Raw genomic sequence first — 21,770 nt, 5'->3', positions numbered from 1 at the left:
ATTTGCTTGATCTAAAAATATAAATGTATCTCGTCTGCCTACTTGTTTCATATTTCAATGTAATTGACGGGGAGTAAAAAATGCCATATGGAAATCATTTTCCGGACGAGAAACAAATAAGCAATTAAAACATAATAGAAAAAATCAATGTTAACACATAGATTTGACTGCTACTACTGTGACATTTATAAAAATAAATTTCAAACTAAACAAAAAGGTGGATACTTTATAAATCATTTTTGTTTCCTTACGTTCCCTGGTAGGGTCATCTAACACTTTCTACACTATTGTCAGGGTGAAAAACTGATTAATAATGCACATTATTATGAGAAATGTAAGAACAATCACAGGAGTTAAAAGACTTATATCAATTAGTTTATTTAAGGAAACGATTAAACAGATAAGGAACTATTTAAATGTTTGCAAGCTCTACGTATGTACAACTGACTGATCTACAAAACATCATATCATCATTATGTTTCATAACACCCTGGTCGAAGAGTTATAAATGAGGAATAAGTTTAAATGACGGAAGTTGCTTGTGAGTAATTCCTAATCTGACAAACGTCCAATCAAATTTCACATATCTTTTATAACACCAATGTCTTTATATAGTTTCATTTATAGAATACAGTTGTTCAAATATTCTGATGTTCCAAATGCATTTTAAACATACAAATGTTTGCACATGAAAGACCGAAAATGCGGATATATTGACATTCACAGCAAATCCAATAATTAAAATTCAAAGGTTAAGGAAGAATTTCTTGCAACTACTTCATTTTAATTATGAAGAACATCTTTTGTATTCAAACTCATCCAACACTTTGGGAAAAGCGGAATAATACGTAAATATGCGTACCATTATGTTTTGCGCACTGTTGACCAAATTATGATGGCCGTTGGCAGATTATTTTACTTGTCAATGCTCCGTGCTGTGATATGGTTTTTATCCGGTTGAAATGACAGTAATTTATAATAAGTAACGTACATTCACTAGCTATTTCCAAAAACGGTAGTCTGCAACCTTTGACATGCAAACTACTAATTAATATCAACACGTTTATTAAAAGATTAAAGTTCTTCTAAACAATGTTACTATAAATTGGACGATTTAAACACGGAAGTGTTATCAGAAAAACCATTATTTAAGCTGTTAAAAGCAAATTAAGTACATAAAATAAAGTTTCGTGGTTTTAGGGGTACCAAGTTATGAGCTATTGCTAATTCAAGTAAACTATAAATCTTGAGCTGAAGTCGGGAATTACGAACATGAAAAAATATGAAAATGATAAAGTTACAAATTTAATTGAAACGGATGGAATTGTAGCTATTTAATTGTGTATTACAGCTGTAATCATTTTCTAGCAAACAGAGTTCATGCTTTTCGTTTATGTGTTCATGTCGTTTGTGACTGTACTTTATTCAATGCTTGAAATATCTAGAACACATGAATGCGGAATTCCGTATAGTTTATTATATTCTTGATATTGCCCATTTTATATCCTATCATTGAATTTTATTGGATGTGTTTTTTTTCAATTCCACAAACGATATTATGAAAAAGGTGCACTTAAACACGGAAGTAAAAATGAATGTTGTCATTGATAGTCAGTTAATTGTAGTTGTCGTCATTAGTAGACTAGAACTAAGAACGATAATACAAACGAGGAAACCTATAAAAAAGGATCTTGTTACAAATATGATCGAAAAACAATTATTTTTGTATTCTATATAAATTATCCTATTCACTCATTTAGCAAATACTCAGATTATCATACATTTTAAATTTAGATTAACACTTAATGGTATGTTTTACTATATTTGAATTTATAATACTTTTTTTTCAAGTAAAACCGACCATAAAACATTTGTTAAAATAATTGTCTGCTGGGTTTGAAATCATGGTCGGTTTATTTTGTTCTTTTTTCTTTCGGTAAATTATAATTGTATCGATTACTCGAGAAAACAAATTCATATATTATTCTTAATATGAAATAAAGCCCGTGTTTAAAATTCCTCTAACAAATATTGCATTGATATAAAAGGAGCATACTAACATTAAAATTTAATCAATATGAATATAAATTAGTAAATGTAATGTATAAAACCAATGGTACATAAACAATGAAGTCAAATCAGTATAATTTTTCATTTTTAATTGGAGGTGTAGATAAAAAAACACGGTAAAATATTTACAATCATCCGCAGCCCAAACATAAAACATAACAGCACAATGATATACAATAATTGGAAAGCTGTTAATTCAATGGTGCGAATATTGCTTCGTTCACAGATTGTTCGTGGAGTGAAGTGTAAATGGTGAGAGTGAACGACCAAAAATTTGCATCGCAAATTAGACAGTTGTAACATCGTTGGGAATTTTACAGACCTTTCTATATGTTTACATATCTTCCCTGTACCAATTTGATCCGATGAAGCAGTGTAGCGAATAGAGTCGTCACATTCTGAGACGTTATATATATATATATATATATATATACCCGGCCAGCGAAAGCTATATTTTTATATAGCCTAGCTGGCCGAGTGGTCTAGGGCGCTGGACTTAGTGCAGGCGGTGTTGCCATAGGTGTCACAGTGGTACGAGTTCGAGTCCCGCGGAGGGAATGACCAAAAGTTTGCTTCGCAAATTTGACAGTTCTAACATCGTTGGAAATTTTTCCGACCCACCTATAAGTTTACGTTATCTACCCTGTATCAATTTGATCCGATGGAGCAGTGTAGCGAATAGAGTCTTCACATTCTGAGATATATATATATATTCGTTATTTTCAAAGGGAATAGTGCTATTTTCCCAGATTTGGAGTTCACGTCAAGATGGTAGTACCAAATTATGATCCGCCCTTGAATCAGAATGGAGAGGCAATTGACAAAATTTTAATTTGTTAATTTTAACGCCAATTGAAGGATCAGTTGTTGGTATTAAAAGAACCCTTCGGAGTGAAAGTCACTTCATTACACACACACCACCACAACCAGCAGCTCGAAATACTACCATTCGTTGTACCGTTAACAAAAATCCAAAAATCAAGACTATCGTATGCCTATTGTGTCCCTTTTGCATAGTTAGTAAATATCTCAAAGAAACAACGAATATATGTCTGTTAAATATCGGGTATAAATACTTATTATTTTAATCTCTAAACATGTAAGTGGGTCTCAAACGTTTGCAATTCGAAGTAAAAAATGTACCTAGAATGATATTGTAAAGGAAATAAGAGTCACCAATATGACCAAACATTAAACTAATTGTAAAAAAAGCCAATGCAATGGTGTTTTTAATAAAACAACGATAATAGGATAAACTAAAATTGAAACATACAAGGAAGGATAGGAAATGCCAAAAATATCTCCATTTTCGTAAAAATTAACTGGGTTGGTTATCAAGAAAATTTTCATCAAACGACCAATTATAATTCGTTGTTTATGTTGACTAATATACACTAAAATGTACCCGCCATGTAAATGTGATAAAAACAATGCTTATTTGTTCCGTTGGTTAAGATTAATCCAATAGATCTATGTATATAAATAACTGCACTTGACAGAGTTTGGTTTGTATTTAACGAAGTATCTACTTATTTATCACTACTATTACTTCCTTAACACTTAACACGAACAAAAAAAGAGGTTTTAAATCCAGCCATCGATACAATAAACCACATAATTTAAAAAGCCTTTTGTATGAATTACATCATATACGCACCAAACTTTAAAATGTGAAATGTTATCCTATTGGCGTGTTATTACTAATATATTTAGATTTGTTTTGAAAGTTTTTTTTTTAATTTTCTATTGTCTAAACAATTAGGTTAAGGAATAAACGAGAATGTTTTATATCGAATAGAGACAGTGCGGTGGTAACGTACGTCGGATTGAATTAACAGTCTCATACTAATCAATGTAACCGAGATTCGAGCAAAAATGATTAAAAAAAAATATTTCAAGGATAAAGTTTATACAGATTAGCAAACACACACTACAAAGACCATTAAATAGCTTAAATTGCACGTGCAAAGATACAAAAGTAATTGAGCAATCCAGACTCCACAAAAAACTGGGAGCATGGACCAGGTGCACTGGTAGACTACGCATCCTCTGCTTTTCTTGAAACACACTCCGAATTACTGATTAAATGACACGTCTGGTGTAAACAGAAAAGGAAAGAAACACATGACACGGGAGTTCATGATGATCCCAATCAAATTTTTGAAGTGAGACAGATGCATAGCAAAATAAACAAACTTTTTAATTAACTAATTTAACTAAGCAAAAAGTAAATGCAATATAAAAAGATACGAAAGGGGGTAATAGTATAAAAAAAATATGGCCAGTTGACAATGGACTGTATGTTATAAGCCGTAATTTCAAGCCAGATATAATTTCCTCAGTCCTTATTTATCTTCACTTCAGGACAAAAAAAAACAAAAACAAAAAAGAATCAAAACAAAAAACAAAAAAAAAAAAAACGTGTCACTATGCAAACAATATGTTTGCTGTTTGTATGTAATGTGATGTTAAGTTAAGGCACATTCTATTTTTCTTGAAAAGGGTTTTTCAACGTTTGATCAACACTGCAACTGTTGCGTAGAGGCATATATTCTCAATAAATCGAAATATCAGATATTAAAATTGATGTTTATTGTAAAAAGTTCTTGTAACCAAATTTGTACTAAGCCCATTTTAGCAGTTAATAAAACAAAATATGTCATAATGTTATTTCACAGAGGTATTGGTTATGCTTTTAAACATTTATAATGGTGTCAATACGTACATGTAACGTATATGTTTCACAATTTAAACTACACGTTCTTTATTGCTGTACTGATTTCAGTTTCTAAAGGGCTACAAAATCATAACATTTTACAGTATTAATATTCAAAATTATGTATTGCGTGATTTCTTCCAATTAACTGAGGACCTCACATCATATTTGTAATTTGATGTAATGATCAGAGGTGGACATATGTTGGTTCAGCAGATCATTACTATTAGAATAGATTTCGTTAGAATTGCGTCCCAATTCCTGATTTCTTGAAATGACGTCTTTGTATTCGGTTCTTTTTTACGTATATTGTATATGCCGTGTTATGCCATATTTTTTTCTTGAAACATGGAGGTATCTGGGATATCTATATTAACCATATGAAATGCTTTGGAAATGAGGTTACAAGATATTCATCGGTGTTGTTTTCAGACCAATTTATCAAGTCATTAACTTCTTTATGTATCTCAAAAATGAAAAAAAAGATACTGATAAATAAGTTGACATTCCTTTTTTGGCATGAACAGCTCTACAAAAGTCTCCTTTTGACGGCAATTGTAAGAGTTACTGACGAAGAAAGAAAATAAAATAACGACTTTCGTCGTATTTAGCTTTCAACTATTAATAATATACGTTTAAAAATCATTTTTAAAATGATCTTAAAGAAATATGTTGTTGTTAAGTTATTGTTCTTGACAGACAAAAATAACAGCAACTGCAACAGTAAAATATAGTTTTGACTTAGTTACTAACAAAGCACGAGAATAACTGCTTCTTCAGATCCATTATCGAAGCCATTTATTGCCTTACACGTATACGATTCCGTTTAAAATTGAACTTTCATGTATTACTGAAGCAAGTCGTAATGGTGTGTGATTGGTTTGTTAATGTCAGGTGTTTGGACTTATGAACCATATCATTTCTCATGGACAAACAGTAAAATGAGCATTACTGCAGTATTACTAGGTTTATGGTTTAACAAATATGCGGTATATGAAACTTCTTTTTTTTAGTTATTCAAAGCTTAAGTGTTCAACATACAAGAAAATACATGCGATTCATTCAATGTAAGAATTGCGCGATACTAAGTTTATTGAATGTGTACTTGAATTTTTACTTTCTATCTGCAGTTCATACATCCTTGAAGCAGATTACAGTTCTATTTTATTAATCTGCAAACAGTCAATTAATACGTAATATTTAGACAGGACAAAATAACACACATGATAACTTTCCTCCAACATAACACTGCATATTGCTTTCAAATTTACTCTTGAACAATCAGAAGTGACTTCAGATGTGTGTTGAATTGCCTATAAGAAAATAATTCGGACTTTAGATTGGTTTATCTAGGTTTAAAGTACTTTGAATGATGGACAGGGACTGTTTGGTTTAAACACATTTTCGTAGTGCTTAGTATTTGGTTGAGACACGTTTTACTGTATGTACACTAAAATTATTGTGTTAGTAATACAAAACTGCTTATCATATAGAGTCCAAATTTAGACATGCTGTGCATGTTTTTCAACGAGAAACCTTTCATCATGTGATTTAGACTAAATATCATGGATCTTGAAAATGGAAAACGGGGGTTTTAGGCCATAAATTGCTCATTTTCGAATACATTTTGCACCGAATCAATATATAGGTGGGTCTGCCTCCGTTTCTTAGACGGGGTTACAGTGTTCAGGTAGATATATTAGTGTTATACCTTTTTTGGAAAATCTTTGATAAACAGAATTTAAAAGATAGAATAAATTCCATGGGGAACTAAAGGCCTTCTTATGGCGGTTTCGGGATTTTCCAGGTTAGGTGGCGTTAAATGAAGCAAATACCGCGCGAAGTAAGGCAAGAACATTTTTGTGGTGGTATATTTTGAGAAAAACCTACATTTCGTGCACAATTATTCCCCCACCCAAATTTAAAGGGGGCATTCCCGCCCTTGGTTCCACGCCTGCTTTCCTTTGTATTAGTCGTCTTTATCAAAATCTTTTGTTAATTACTACATGTGTAAAAAATATTATCAGGAAATCTTACAAGGCATGTTAAGATTGTGCATCTTAACAAAATATGATTAGTAAATTAATTTTACAATTCACGCCTGATTTGGGTCTCAAATACATTGCAAATCTTGAGATTCCAATAAGTATTGGCAATGCATATAATCAAAGGTCAACAGACTTTTTTACAATTCAAAGAACAATGTAACTTTGGAATAGGCATACATAAGCACATAATATTTCAAGCAGTATAAAGATTCATATTTAATGGGAACTATAGGGAAAACACTGTAAAATATTTGTTATTATCCGCATACTCTGATAAACATAAAATGACAGACACTAATGGAAAACTGTTAAGTCAATATAAGTTTGAATAATATACTCCCGTTGTAAACCAAACAACTCTTTACTATTTTTACAACCACTTATTTAGGCAAATTACAAATTTATGTCTATTTGTATAAGTGTGACTTTAATTTATCAAAGCAACACAACTAAGATTGATGCAGTTGTCGAACATGCAATGCAATACGCTAGAGAAAGTAATATAATAGGTCGGAACAATATCTCTTTTGATAATTCTAATCACTTCTTATATACTATTTTTTGAATTCTCCACATCAGCACGTCAAAAAGTCAACCCCATGTTTAACGATCCCGAGGTAAAGATATATTGATTTGATAATATCATCGTCGTTCCAGAAGATATACTTCCTAGCACTATAGTGTTTCCGTACGAAACACAATAGCGACTGTCTATTTTAAAAATAGTTGTTGACAGTTCACTTGGCAACCCAACATACTCGCTTAGTACTATATACACAACAAAGACATGATTTAAAATCTCAGTGCCCTTGTTTTTATTTGCTATTTTCAATGGCTTTAATTTCAACTCAAACACGACTTGACAGAATTCAATGAAAGTTGATATGTTTGTGCCTTAGGTATAAGCATGATTGTCATTTAGGTATGACTGTTTGGATTGTTTTCTCCAAGAATAAACTTATTATTGTTTAAAAGAGTAATCAAGGGAACCAAGGTTATAGCGGAAATCAAACGAATGTAATCCAGGGACATAGACCAGACATGGAAAACAGACATACACAACAAAGAACATAAAGTAACTACAATCATACATACAGAGTTACAAAAGTAAATGAGCAACTCGAACTCCACTAAAAACTGGAAGCATGGACCAGGTACACCGGTAGGGTAAGCGTCCTCTGCTTTTCTAGAAACCGCCAAGTTGCTCATAAAAAGTCAAGTCCGGGGTAGATAGACGAGGAAAGATGAACTATGACCCGTTGAATAAATCGGTTTTCATGGTGCTGATGGATACATCATACTTTTTTACTTTTCAGTCGTTTTCTCTTTGAATTATTCCCCTTTGGTCATATGGCAGAGTAAGTGGCTTAGGTATTGAAATGTTTATTCATGTGTTGTAAGTAAAGGTAATTTATATGTAGCGATATTAAACAGGTTTTTGGACTATTGTCAAACACATCTTGTCTGAGTTAGTATCAATTTGGAGTGAACTAGAGCAATGACATTTGATAAATGGAACGTTCAGTTCAGACGAATTCCTAAACATTTTGCTCATCAGGGCAATAAAGTGTTCCCCGATAGGTTTGAGTTTTACACATTGTCATGACGGCACCATGAAATTTGAATTTCCGTCCTGCGTGATAATCCCAACAGATCCATATAACCAATACCTTAAAAGGCGTTAAACGTATTTTTAAAAGTGCTATGCCTACGATTATTAACATGCTTTATTTATTTTTTTTTTTTTTTGGATAAAATGCATTGAACAAGTCGAAAATTTTGACTTTCCCATTGTTCAATTTGTTCTGCAATACCTGGTTAATATCCGTATGCATAACAGTTTTTTGATTGTCATATTATCATGATTATCGAGGATTATTGAAATATGAAGAAGGAGTTAATCTGTAGGGCTTATTACCCTGGATTTTTTACTTTTATGCATCAAGGTGGCATAACTTCGTTCTTCCATATTTTGCCAAGCGCACAGGTGATCAGTTTCTAATGTCGGATCTCGTTATAGAATAACTACGATATAGGATATAAATGCATATCTGGCGTATTTCTTCAATATGTTGAAATAAATGTTCACTTATTTAAATACCTAATGTTCAATACAAACTCATTAAATCATGAAGGTAGAAATGGGTAATAATTAAGTTCTTATTGAAATCAAAGTACTTTTGTACTGAATCAAATTATGTCGTATGTTTGAAAATTTACTTTAGAATAAAAAAGGGATAAGTTATACACAAGAAACCGGGATCAACGCATCTAAAAGCAGATTTGTTGTATTAGTATATTAACATTAAACCCATTCATTTAATTTCACCATGATGCTCAGTATAAATGACACTAATTCAGTCTTTAAAATAATACGGAAAAGTTCACGTGGCAACGATACAGTGCACAAGTTTGTGTTTTATTCAAGTTCTAGAGTGTTTACATGGTACACTTGAAACTATCCGAGGTACAAACACGAATACTATATAGCTCGTCACTTTGATTTAATTGTGACTATCAAGGTCCCCCAGACTTCCGGCTGATTAAGTATGATATACGAATGTTTTCTGTGGCTTATGTGAGTAATAGGGAACAAACCATTTCATCACAACACAAAGAAATTCTCCCAACATCAAATGGCTTTTTATACGTCCAACATTTCTAGACAACTTGAATATCGAAAGTCAACGACTGGTGTAGTAATGTGAATACATGTAGATAGAAATGAATAACTGGTACTGATAAGAGGTAAGACATCAAGTGCTTTTAATTGAGATCTTATTAATTCAAACCAAATAATATGCTATTCCAGGGATGGACCCAGGTTTTCATATTTGGGAAAGGGGCCCATAGTTAAAGTTCCTGAAATATTCTTTTAGAGTGGGTCTAATATAGATATCTCTGGTGGTAAAATTAGAGAGAAATTAAAGTTTCAATCTAAAACCGCATAAATGCATGCTTTGCAAGTTTAGTGATAGTTTTTCGGATATCCTTATTATTATTTTTATGTATACAATGTTAAACTATTTTGTAACAGTTTTGTTTTAGTTTCAGACCAATGTAACTTAATAGCAGAGAGAACATTCTGGAGTGTGTGCCAAATGGAATTCCTAATAACTTTTTTCGTTTTTAAGTTGGGATCATTACTCAGAATCAAGATAATTTATCAGGACTTTGAAAGGCTCAGAATGTCGTAATGTCTTAAGGACGATGGTACAGACGCCTTAAAATGCAGTGGCTATTATCAATGCAGTGTATCTAATGGTTTGCCTAATGAAAAGGGTCAAACAAACCGTTCTGGAGAGTGATTAGTAAAAATCAGAGGTAAATACTTTGTACTTAAACTATGCAGTCATTTTGATTTATATTTTTTACATTTTTTACGTTTTTTTTTTTAAGTGGTTGACCCTTGCAATAAAACCATCCGTATGTTAATTTGGTATTTACTTGTTCGTTCCAGTATACTTACCTTTCTTTCTGCTAAAAATGATAGCATGGCTTAAAAAAAATTAAGTAGTCAGAATAAAAGTTCCAGCAATTTAATAAATACTGTTGTATAGTTCACTGATTGAGATCGACTTTTCAAATGATTTGCCTGTGACTAACAAGTCAATAAAGTGAATACGTTAAAACATACGGTAATTGGAACTACAAAATGTAATTTCATATACTCAGAGTCATGAACTATTTCATTTCTGCTCTTAAGATAAACCGAAAATCATGCCTGTGAGCAGAATCACAGTATGGAATATTTGGAATGAGTGGTTTGCTGAGATTGTTAGTTTACAGTTTTCCAATATTAACAAATATTAGAATATATGGAATATTACTTAAGGATTCATATATGCACACCACAGATAATATATCAATAGAAAACGAGGCATTCAGAACCATATTTCGAATTAAAGTCTTCGAAGTTCATTTTAAGGTACAAAAAACTTGATCAAGAATCATTAAAAGACTATCAATTCATTGTTACTAAATTTATTACTGGGTTTGGACAAATTTGACATCAGTTTGGCCCTTAGAAAGGTACAAACTAAATCGGTAAACTTCACAATGTATTCCAATGGGAAATATAACGTCAAAACAAAATATACATATTACGGTTTGAAAACAGACGTGTGTTTTTTTTTTTTTTGTTTTTTTTTCGTCTGGAATCGTAGCATAAATTCGTTCAACGTTCAAAAGTTGACAAAAGTACACTTTCCCTCTCTACAAAACATAAATAATTTCGTTGACAATATCTAAATCACTTGGAATGTCTTACATCACATGCATTATATATGTTGGGTGTGAATCGAGCATTCGCTATCTAAATAAGTCGGTTTCATTAGTGTATTATCGCCATTTAGATGACAATAATGTGAAAAGATTTGAAAGTTAAATAAGGTAGTGTGTTTCATAAATCTACGAAATGGACTATATAGATCTCTTTTGTTGAAAACGATTAAATGTTCATTTATCATATGGTCCAAGAAACATATTTTAACTAATCATAACATAATGTTTTTTCTCTAGTAAAATTCTGTTATATGAACAAATGTTGTTTTCTTAAAGTTATGTTTTATGATCAATCTTGCTACAATGAACATCGTGTGTGTATGCATAAAAACAGTAATATAAAGTTATTAATTGGCAAATTTCCACCTAACAAAAGATCCCTTGAAAAAGATAAATCAATGGTATACGTCAGCGGTGTACGGAATTTCTGATGATTGTTATTTGATACAAAATGTGTTTCCCACTTACATTAGATGCCATACAAAATCCTGATTATAAATCATTTCTCCACAATATTGATTTTGATAATGATTTTCCTGTACTTACTACGTTCATGTTAAACTTAGTTCATACATTTAATACCTTTTCATCGATGTAGTCTCTCTATATACTTGTACATGATGCTGTTATGTAAGTGACCTGCCTTTTTTCCGGAAAATATGTATTTCTCCCTCAGTTCCTAATTGTTTTTTCACAGTTTAGTTTACACCGATAATAATATTATTTAATGTCCAACGAAGCGCACATTCTTCATTGATGTGCATATTAAAACAACAGACCAGATAAGTCTCCAATCATGTGGTTAGCATTACAATTATGTTTAAGTTCTGCTAATGCATGGCTATCTGCAAGCATGGGTCTTTCTCGGGTACATCTGAAGAAAATAAACATTGATTAAATGCATTGAAGGATGACAGTTCATAACAAGCATAACTTTAAAAAATTATCGGTGTAAACTAAACTGTGAAAAAACAATTAGGAACTGAGGGAGAAATACATATTTTCCGGAAAAAAACATATAACACATTTGTATTTGAGCTACATAATGGAAATTTCAATAAATTTAATAAATATATAGAAACATTTAATACTGACATAATTGTTAGAAGGAATATGATGACAAACTTACAATTACAACGTTCAGTATTTTTTTTCTGTTTTCTCCTGAAATGATGTAAACAAATCGCTGACATTCCTCCAATGAAGACAATTATTCCCACTATACTCACAACTATAGTAATTGTTTCTTGAGTTTTGTGTTCAGTTGATTCTAAAACCATAATTGTCAATAATACGATTAAAACATGTAAACAATAGAAACTATAAGTAGATTATTAACATTGTCATTTTTTGTAAAACCAATGTCACAAACGTCCTGTTCATGTAATTTTGTTTTTGGTTATACATCTCATTCACATCAGACGTTTTCCTCCGAATCCACCTACATCAGTTTAAGTTTCGTTCCCTGTTCTTTTTTTTGTAATTATATTAAGTGTTATTGTGCTACAGAATCGATCAAGCCAAAAAGCATCAGACTTTTCAATAAAAATCAAGGTTTGGTATATTTTCAATGTAAAATAGATCATGAAGGAAGTACACTGACAAAATATTCGTTTCGATTACAAAGTAAATTATCTTATACCCGAGAATTCTATTGACTGCATTTCAATTTTGAATGCATTTTTATATACATGGACATACGACATTATTCAGGCATTCGGCATTTAGCAAGATCTTTAGCCGAATGATTCGAAAATTGTAGATTAAAAATCAACTAGGGTTAAATTTCTAAATCGATATTTCCTAATTCGGTAACGAAATTATTCATGGTACGATGTTTGCTTTGTTTTTGTTTCAAATTGTCAAACAACTTGACTTTTTTATTTATGATAAAGTTGTGTGGATCAAGCGGGATAACTCTGAAAGGATTTTGCATATCTTACTGCTTGAATTACATGTAGATGGGGGAAAACAACAAAATTTGGTTGTTGTTGTTTACTTTTTAATTGCAAAATTTGTGTTTTAAGAATTGAATAATAACATTCATTTTTGCTATTTGTATGCGTATGAATACACATAAGTCTACCTCTTCATTGTTCTCTTTTAGGTCTGCACCCTACATCTATTTTATAATTTATTTTAGCCTTACTATTACATTCTGCAGAAATATTTGTAGGAAAATCAAAGTCAACTGTATGATTCCCACTGGAACATTCTATCCGCAAAGGCTCTTTGCATTCATGTAGGATTAGTTGTGACTGAATGCCATAAGAAGCATTATACAACAGACCAATCTTGATTTCACTTTGCTTGACCAGATGTACTTCACTATTTTTCTGTCAAAAATAAAACTCATAAATCTCTCTAACACAAGTGATATGTTTTGTATTAGTATACCCCGCTATCTATAAATAATCATATATCAGTAGAACTGCTTTTTTATGTTTTCGGTCATATGACTTATATATGGCATACATTGTAATATATTTAACCAGCGCATTCTATCGGAATTTTCAAAAGCCCTCTCGATTTGCATTCAGATGTGTATGTTTGCAATTGTTATTATGTTGTATTCTTTCAATTACAATCAAATTTCGAAAAATAGGATCAACACATACGATAATAAACATATGATGTATTCATATATTTCGGAATATTCAAAAAAAACTGTAAATGATAGATTAGTTTTTTTTTGTGTCTATTTTATACATTATAGTGCTGAGCAAGAAGTCAGCTATTATTTTTTCTATGACCGAAAAGGTCATTGGTGAAAGAGGTTGGTAAGGTCTACGTGACAGACGGTATAGAATGCTTTTAATGCTTGATATATTAATGGCTTCAGTGACAAAAAATCATGTCATGACTTTGATATAAATATATTATACCTTAACATTAATACTACACGTTGGTACAGGGGATACCTGAGATAATTTTAAATTTACGATATAACTACCATTGGTGTGGCCATAGTTTATCACAGCACTATTGCCAGACGGGATGGCTGAAACATAAGACAAAATGTAAAGATCAATTCTATTATCTTAACAATGATATTTCTAGGACTGTAGTACTATACATTTTTATCTGTATACACATGTTTGAACTTTTGAATTCAGATAAAACATCGAGCGTTACATATATAGTATAATTAAGCTGGGGCAAATGTGTTGATAAAACAAGTATAGAAACTTTTGCCTATAATCACGATTAAATGAAACACTTACATATAAGGTCAAAATACCCATTCATAACACTCAAAACTAGTTCATCTGATGTAAAGCCATAACGACAGGCATACGGACACTCCAGATCAGATTCCCTTACATTCAAAATCTCTAATATGTACGTATTATCTTTTTCTAGCGTCTCTTTGTACTTTTGAGGATCTGATACGATACCGTTGAAGCATAGAAGACCATTGTCCTGACCACCTATCCACTGTCGGCTTCTCCTTCTCTGTGGCTCAGTTATTTCACATCTCAGTTTAAATGATTTACCGATTTCAATCTCATACTTGTCTACTGATAGTCGAACTATTAAAGATGTGATACACCAAATATGATTATATGTGTAACGATTTAACGTATATAAAAACAATGTCTACTTAACACAGAGGTATTTCTAACTATCATTATATAAACTTCTTTCATTTATTGGTTTTCCTGTTTTATTTTGGATACTGTGTGGCTAAAGAACATTCAATGGTACACCTAGATACAAATATGTAGTTCTTGGTAGAGATTCCTCAAACATTGTAAGAAATAATTCCAAATCATCTTCCAAATATACAGAGGAAGATGTTTACAAAATGCTGGAATTTTTAATCATATTTGTCCAGTGTGGTGGACGTGTTTTTCAACAAACGGTCGGCATACCAAGGGGAACAATTATGAGACTCGTTTGTCTATTCCGGACTTGACTTTTTATGAGAACTCGGCTGGTGTTTCTAGAAAAGCAGAGGACGCTTACCCTACCGGTGCACCTGGTCCGTGCTCCCAGTTTTTAGTGGAGTCCGAGCTGCTCATTTACTTTTGTTACTTTGTATGTATGCTTTTAGTTACTTTATGTTCTTTGTTGTTTATGTCTGTTTTCCATGTCTGATCTTTGTCCCTGGATAACATGCTTTTGATTACCGCTATAACCTGGGTTCCCTTGATTACGTTTTCAATATTAGGATTCATGACAGGGAAACAAATCATTAAAACATAAATTTGTAAACAAAATAAACACTAAATAAACAAATAAAGCAATAAACAAAATCGCCAACTTGTTATCATGAACCAACATACCATCAGCATTTGAAATATCAACCAGAAATATCGCCACAATTGAATAAAATGATACAATTCTTTTCATAAGGGTAAATTTTGTTCTGTAAAAAAAAACATTTTGTTTTCTACTCAATATTCAGAAATATATATTAATTACTTGAATGTTTAATTCTTCACAAAAAAGATGTAGTTCATACTCTGTAAACAATATCTTACTATAATTGAACAGAAGTTATTTCTAACGAATAAAGACTGATTTTGTTTTAAATAATTACTACATTAATAACATTCATAAATCATAATAAATTCATTGTCCATGTAATGAACAAAATATCATTCAAACTGTGCAAATGTGTATTATTTTAAATTTGCAGTTTTCACGACGTATGAACATGTTTTGATTGTACCTTAATCTTCGTACATTTCATGTTGTGAATATGAGAAACATAGAAATGTTATACTCATTCGCCTTTTCAATGACTTTGTAATACCATGCGTAGTCACTACTTCTCAGGGATTTAATTGTGTCTTAAGTAGATAATTATACTTCCGTTTTGTTATTCTAAAACTCTTAGGAACCATATTAAAAGCTTTTAAAATGAAGAACTATTATCATGAAACTTTACACTTTACCATTCAGTGTGAGTTATACCGTATGAATTACGTCGATATAAAGATTTGTTGTTTTATACATTTATTTAAATAAATTACGTGATCTCTAAATAAATCGGGTTTTCAATTGGTTCGTTACATTTTGAAATACCCTAATTTGTTTAAATGTAATACATGTAATACAGCAATTATAATTGTGTAATATTTTAAAAGTTTCCCTTTACTACACATTTCTCACTAGAACTTAGTCATAACTATAAATTGTTGTTCCTTGTTTGGACATTACACATCATTGTGTAGTATTTAAATATAACAACTCAATTTTAAATATCTAAATGTTGAATGCACTGATCCGATTTCCTTGCGTGAATTATTAAAGATTAACTTCATATGGGTTTAAACTATAATTTACTGTGTATGTCTGAGTTCTTATCACATGTATCATGATTAAGCTCCTCATATAATTTGCTGTATCATAAAATCCTAAATTAATCGAAAACATGCCTACACCAGACAACTTTGAAGTCCAAATTTGTCAGTTTAAATGTATTTTAACCTTGATAGACCGTATACCTGTTCAAACCGACCAAATTCTAAAGGGGTTCAATGTAGAGAGGTTGTACTGCAATTCCCCTTTTTAAAGGAAAAGACCACTTTTGCATTAAGTTAGGCCCTTATGATAAATCATACCTACGTAAACAAACATAAGTAACCTTTAATGCAAAATGCGCTTTTACAAAATGCTAAAGGCTATGCAAAGTTCGAAATCATTGCCATCATGCAGAACTCTCCTACCTGAAGGAAGATCATAGTCAGACTTTATTGATTTTTACCGATAGTTTCCGGTTGAAATTTGCTATTTCTTCGGACATCGTAATCAATTGCCTGTTCACTTTCACTTTAATAACCGACGTAACAGTTCAACCGATCTTGGTGACGCCCATAGGCGCGGGAAATTCAAATTTCCGAATAATAAATCTCGATTAATTAAATAAGAAAAGTAAATTATTTTGTTTCAATTTCATTTTCATGAACATTTGGCAGATAAGTTTCGATATTTGTGACTCGCACAATAACATGGTCTTCTCCTTTAATAAATGTACCTTTAACGGTTTCATTACCTTGTCTTCTTCTTAAACTTAACTATCCATAAACACTGTTTCAATGTCAGCCTCATATCTTGACCTATACTTAGAAATCGATGGTAAAGGAAAACTATTGACTAAACTTTACGACAATGGTGGTGTCTTTTTATTCAAAATTGTCAACTTTATTTTCATCTGTGGCAAAATCCCTTCAGCTCCTTCGTATTGAGTGTTCATATCACTGCTCATATGGTATGCCAGACCTTGCCGAAACTACAACTATATTTCATCTATCACAATAATTTCATTTGGCTCGATGAACTTCGGGTATATCAATACAGCTTAATTTATGTTTTGAAATGAGAACAAGTATTATTTACTGTCGAGTGTGTTTGAAGGATCGTTTTCATTTACAATACTTAAAAAAGGCTTATTTTCCATATATGGAAAACGGCGTGGTTTACAAGCTTGAACATTTGACAGTACCTCCTTTTAGTATAATTATTTACTCAGTGTTTCATTTTTATTAAAATATATCCCGCATGCTCATAATAGTCTAAACATTTACAACATTTACAAATACATAAAATAACTAACAAATTACTAATTTATCTGTATCTTGCAAAAAAATCGTGAGGGAAAGTAGATCAAAATTATCATTCGCCGACTTTAACAGATTAACAAATTTCACCCGAAAAAATATTTCTAATATGATTTTCTTGGCTATTCTGATGATTCATTTCTTTTCTAGCAAAATTCAGGACAAGTACATTAATACAAATTATATTGCCAAAGTTAAACAAATTTGGTTGCGATTAACAGGTCGGTCAAAAGCATTTTATAGTTAAGTTGAAAGACGTCAGATACTGATCACGTGAATTACAAAGGAAAATACCAATAAATCGGAAGTTGAAAAATCGCGTATTTTAAAACCTGTATTATCGAACAAACCTCATAGAATACGTATAGTAGCAATTTTAGTCCTTTTAAAACAGGTTTATTGTAGAGTACGACTTACTTAAAAGATTTTTTTTTTTTAATTTAAAAAAAAAATAACGTTTATCTAGATCCTTTAATCTGATGGTGAAGCTGATTTCCAGTGTCTTGTCGCTCGCTCTGGAAACACTTCATGCCTGTAAGTGTCCACTTGTAGTAACACATTAATTTCTTGCGCTATGTCTGATACGTTTGTCCCTGTAACGAATAATAAGTCATTCACACATAAATGGTTTAATGTTTACAATGATGTTCAGAGTAGTGTTATCCCAGAGTATTTCTGAGAGAATATAAACTTATATGTTATCAAACTATTGTATATTTTCAGTACAAATTAAATTCAATGATTGTTTTTAAGATTGTGTTCATCAGACTCTCATTGTGAATAATAAAAATTATATGTATATGTTTTCTTTCTTATTTACTATAGCTTTTTATGTAACGGAAGGACGTGCTAACAAATCTAAACTCTTAATTAATAGGAAGTTGCACAATACTTTTGAATTGCAGATTGAGACCTTAAATTAAGTAACCCTTTCTGTAAGAATCAGGCAACATACAAATCAACGGTAATCAATTTTGATATTCATATGAATTGATGCATACTATAATCTACATTTATTCATGGTTATTGTAAATTGAATCCATTTTGATTTTTTTGTGAATTCAGGATGGAATAACTCAAGCTTCATAGTTGTCATCGAACAGAATGACCAAAAACGGAATTTTAACTAATAATTGGCTTTGTTGTCGCATTTTTGTTTTTATCTCAAACCTTCATTTTTTTTCAAACAAGACTTTCCTACTATCTGTAACAGTTTTGTGTTAAAAAAGCGTGGTCTATTTCTAACTAATATTTGTACATAACAAAAAAAGGAAACCACTATTTGTAAAAATGAGAATTCGGTATAAGATTGTTAAGAAAAAACATATGTAGGCAATTTATGTCAACTTTCAATGTTTTAAGATGATATGTTTTGACTTACCAGGATTCTCTTGGCTCATTATCTTTCTATAAAACCATAGACAACAAAGTGAGAGGATAAACAGACAACATGTAGCAATTGACATCATCCAAATTGTTATACCCCTGTGGGAAGGTATGGGTTCCTTGTCTAAAACAGCAATATACAATGATGAAACAAAACGGTGATAGATATTTAATTAGAAATGTAACATTTTGTTATCAATAATAAAACAAATGATCATACGTGTTTGTCATAATTTTCTCAATTCCCAACAATGTTAGAACCGTCACATTTTCATGTTCTGTCGTTCCCTCCGCGAGACTCGAACTCGTATTACAGTGACATTTATGGCAACACCGCTTGAACTTAGTTCAGCATCCTAAACAATTTGGCCAGCTAGGCATTTTACACGATGTATAGTAGTTCAGCACAGCTTATCTGTGTAATGTGTAATGTAAGACGAATGATTCAAATAACGACAAATACCATACAAGAAAAATATCATAAAAAGCTCCATAAATGGAATTACTCTATTTGCTTCACTGCTCTTTTGTAGTATATTTGATACATAAAAAAACGTAAAGTTATAAGGGTCTTAACATATCCTAGTATTTTTGTCAAATGTCGACTTTACAAAGCAAGTAAGAATATTTCAAAAACAGGCCGAACTCGGGTTTTGTGAAATATGTGACGTGCACGAAATCAAGTGGTTTTATTTGCCCTATCCTGCACAACTTTTGTTTTAATTTCCTGCACATGAATTTGAAGAGGACCAACTCTCTTTGCAATCATTTCGGTTTTTAAAGATGACATAATACATTTTACATGAATTCACGCACTACTAAATTATACGCATAAACATCAGAACATAAGAAATTAGATAAAAAAAAGACAAGACAATGTCTAAAAGATAGTTTTAGACAGGATGTTCATGTGTCAGTCAGTATCAGTCATAAAATGACTGAGAATGGTAAACTCAGTTTTTGTTAAAGAATGTACCTTTATGACACTCTGAGTTCTTGATTGGTATGTTAAATACTTCACTTCCTAGATTGCATGCAACTGCGTTTGGCATACTGCAAAACTTGTTAATTGTTCCTGAACGTAACCCATATGTTGTACAGAAGATTTTCTTGTATAATATTGTTGATTTTGAGTTCAAATAGGAAATCCTTAAACAAACAAATACATTATGATCAAAATAAGATGTATAAAAGTCCGAATGTATCTCAATATAATATTTTTCATATCCAAAATGATAAAGTACATATAATAACGTTAAAATTAAAGAAATCTTTTAAAACAAGCTTAATTAAAGGTATCTACATATCATTTCCTGTAAGGGTAATTTGCGATTTACAATTGGATATGTCGTCAATATGTTTTTAAAATGTATAATTTTAGAGTATGTGTGTTTTATACGTTTATATTTTATTATTATACTAAATCGGCTGATGGTTTCGTGTACAAAAAATGAAACTGTAATAAACGAATTCTTAACAATATATTCTATATTTAGCTCAACTTCTAATTTACTTCAAATATTATTCCAATAAAAACTAACCTTACTTTTTAGAAAACACATTGGCTTTGGAAAAACACAATTTACTTCTACATACAGAAAAGTTGTATTGGTCAAACTTTCAATTACATAAAAACTGGACAAGAATGAAGTGGGAAAACCTACAATAAAAACAACGGTTTTCATGTATACATGTATATAGTAAAATTCATAAAAGGTTGCTGCCCTGCATGCAAGAATAATTAAACGCCTAAAAACAGTTCCCATTGATTTGTCAGATACAGACAAAATGACATTACAAATGATTGATTTGTCAGGTATAGACAAAATGACATTACAAATGATTTGATTGTCTTTATTAAGTACGTTCTTATTTTGGAAAAAAAAATCTAACATTTTTTACTTTAAAGGCGCAATTGTTTCCAATTTGATATATAATCAAATCGCACAAGGTACTTACGTGCAAAGTTTTCATTATTTACTGAAATTCTTGTTTCGTCGTATTCAAACCCGTAGGAACAGGAATAAGAATATATCCTCCACCGTGAGGTTTTTAATTTCCAAAGAAAAGTTTCTTGAAGTGAAATATATCTCTTTGTACTTGACTGGACATTTTCCAACTCCATTCAAACACAAAACATCATTATGTATTCCTCCAGCCCACTGTCTATTCCTTTCCTCTGAAATGTTCGTTACCTGGCAATTTAAGAACAATGATTCTCCAAGTCGTATGCTTGAACTTGCTAGAGACACTGTAACTTAGATGCAAACAAAATACAACGTTAATACTATAACTATTACATTTAAAACAAACAATTAGCACATGTATTGCACTTGAAATGGTAAATCAATACTTACTTTTGTGAACAGAAGAATAGGTGAAGAATTGAACCTCACGAATGACAACACTTAACATTTTGTACATCATGTAAATGAACTTTGTATGATGTTCAAATATGCGTAACTAAAGCTATCGACAAAGAGAGTTCAATTATATATTTTCATATTTCAAAATAACAACTGTTCAGTACTAAACATTTTTGTTAACATTTATTCATAAAATGTCTTTCTTGTACGCAAAAGTACAAAGTAAAGTAACGATACAATAACAATAAGAAGATACTGTTAAAAAACTAAACAAAAAGAACTAAACATGCAAGTAAACAGCTTACTGATTCCTCAATAAAAATTGTTAATG

General features: G+C 31.2%; 1 protein-coding gene across 10 annotated transcripts in view; it reads right to left on the bottom strand.

Moving 5' to 3' along the window:
- Positions 1-21,379, bottom strand: part of LOC148599323 (uncharacterized) — a 39,194-nt gene extending 17,815 nt beyond the window's left edge. For 3 of the 10 annotated variants that reach the window (XR_015917758.1, XR_015917757.1, XR_015917755.1), the window contains exons 1-10: positions 21,033-21,368; positions 20,615-20,733; positions 20,050-20,222; positions 19,069-19,197; positions 15,408-18,280; positions 14,343-14,651; positions 14,004-14,119; positions 13,268-13,454; positions 12,248-12,388; positions 11,701-11,992 (exon numbers count right to left, since the gene is read on the bottom strand). Coding sequence is in view for 6 of the 10 variants with exons in the window: in XM_088557533.1 (XP_088413659.1) it covers positions 11,949-11,992; positions 12,248-12,388; positions 13,268-13,454; positions 14,004-14,119; positions 14,343-14,651; positions 15,408-15,474 (864 nt within the window). In the remaining 4 variants the exon portion in view is untranslated. Of the gene's footprint in view, positions 1-4,640; positions 11,993-12,247; positions 12,389-13,204; positions 13,455-14,003; positions 14,120-14,342; positions 14,652-15,407; positions 18,281-19,068; positions 19,198-20,049; positions 20,223-20,614; positions 20,734-21,032 lie in introns of those variants that run through there. The other 7 variants (XR_015917756.1, XM_088557539.1, XM_088557533.1 and 4 more) reach the window with 7 other exon arrangements.
- Positions 21,380-21,770: the final 391 nt, after the last annotated feature.

This window comes from Perna viridis, chromosome 13, assembly GCF_037379345.1.
Source record: "Perna viridis isolate PV_CMFRI_1.1 ecotype Kerala chromosome 13, ASM3737934v1, whole genome shotgun sequence".
NCBI classification, from domain to species: Eukaryota; Metazoa; Mollusca; class Bivalvia; order Mytilida; family Mytilidae; genus Perna; species Perna viridis.
Note: the sequence above shows the minus strand (reverse complement) of the source record. Positions and strands in the feature narration are given on the sequence as shown.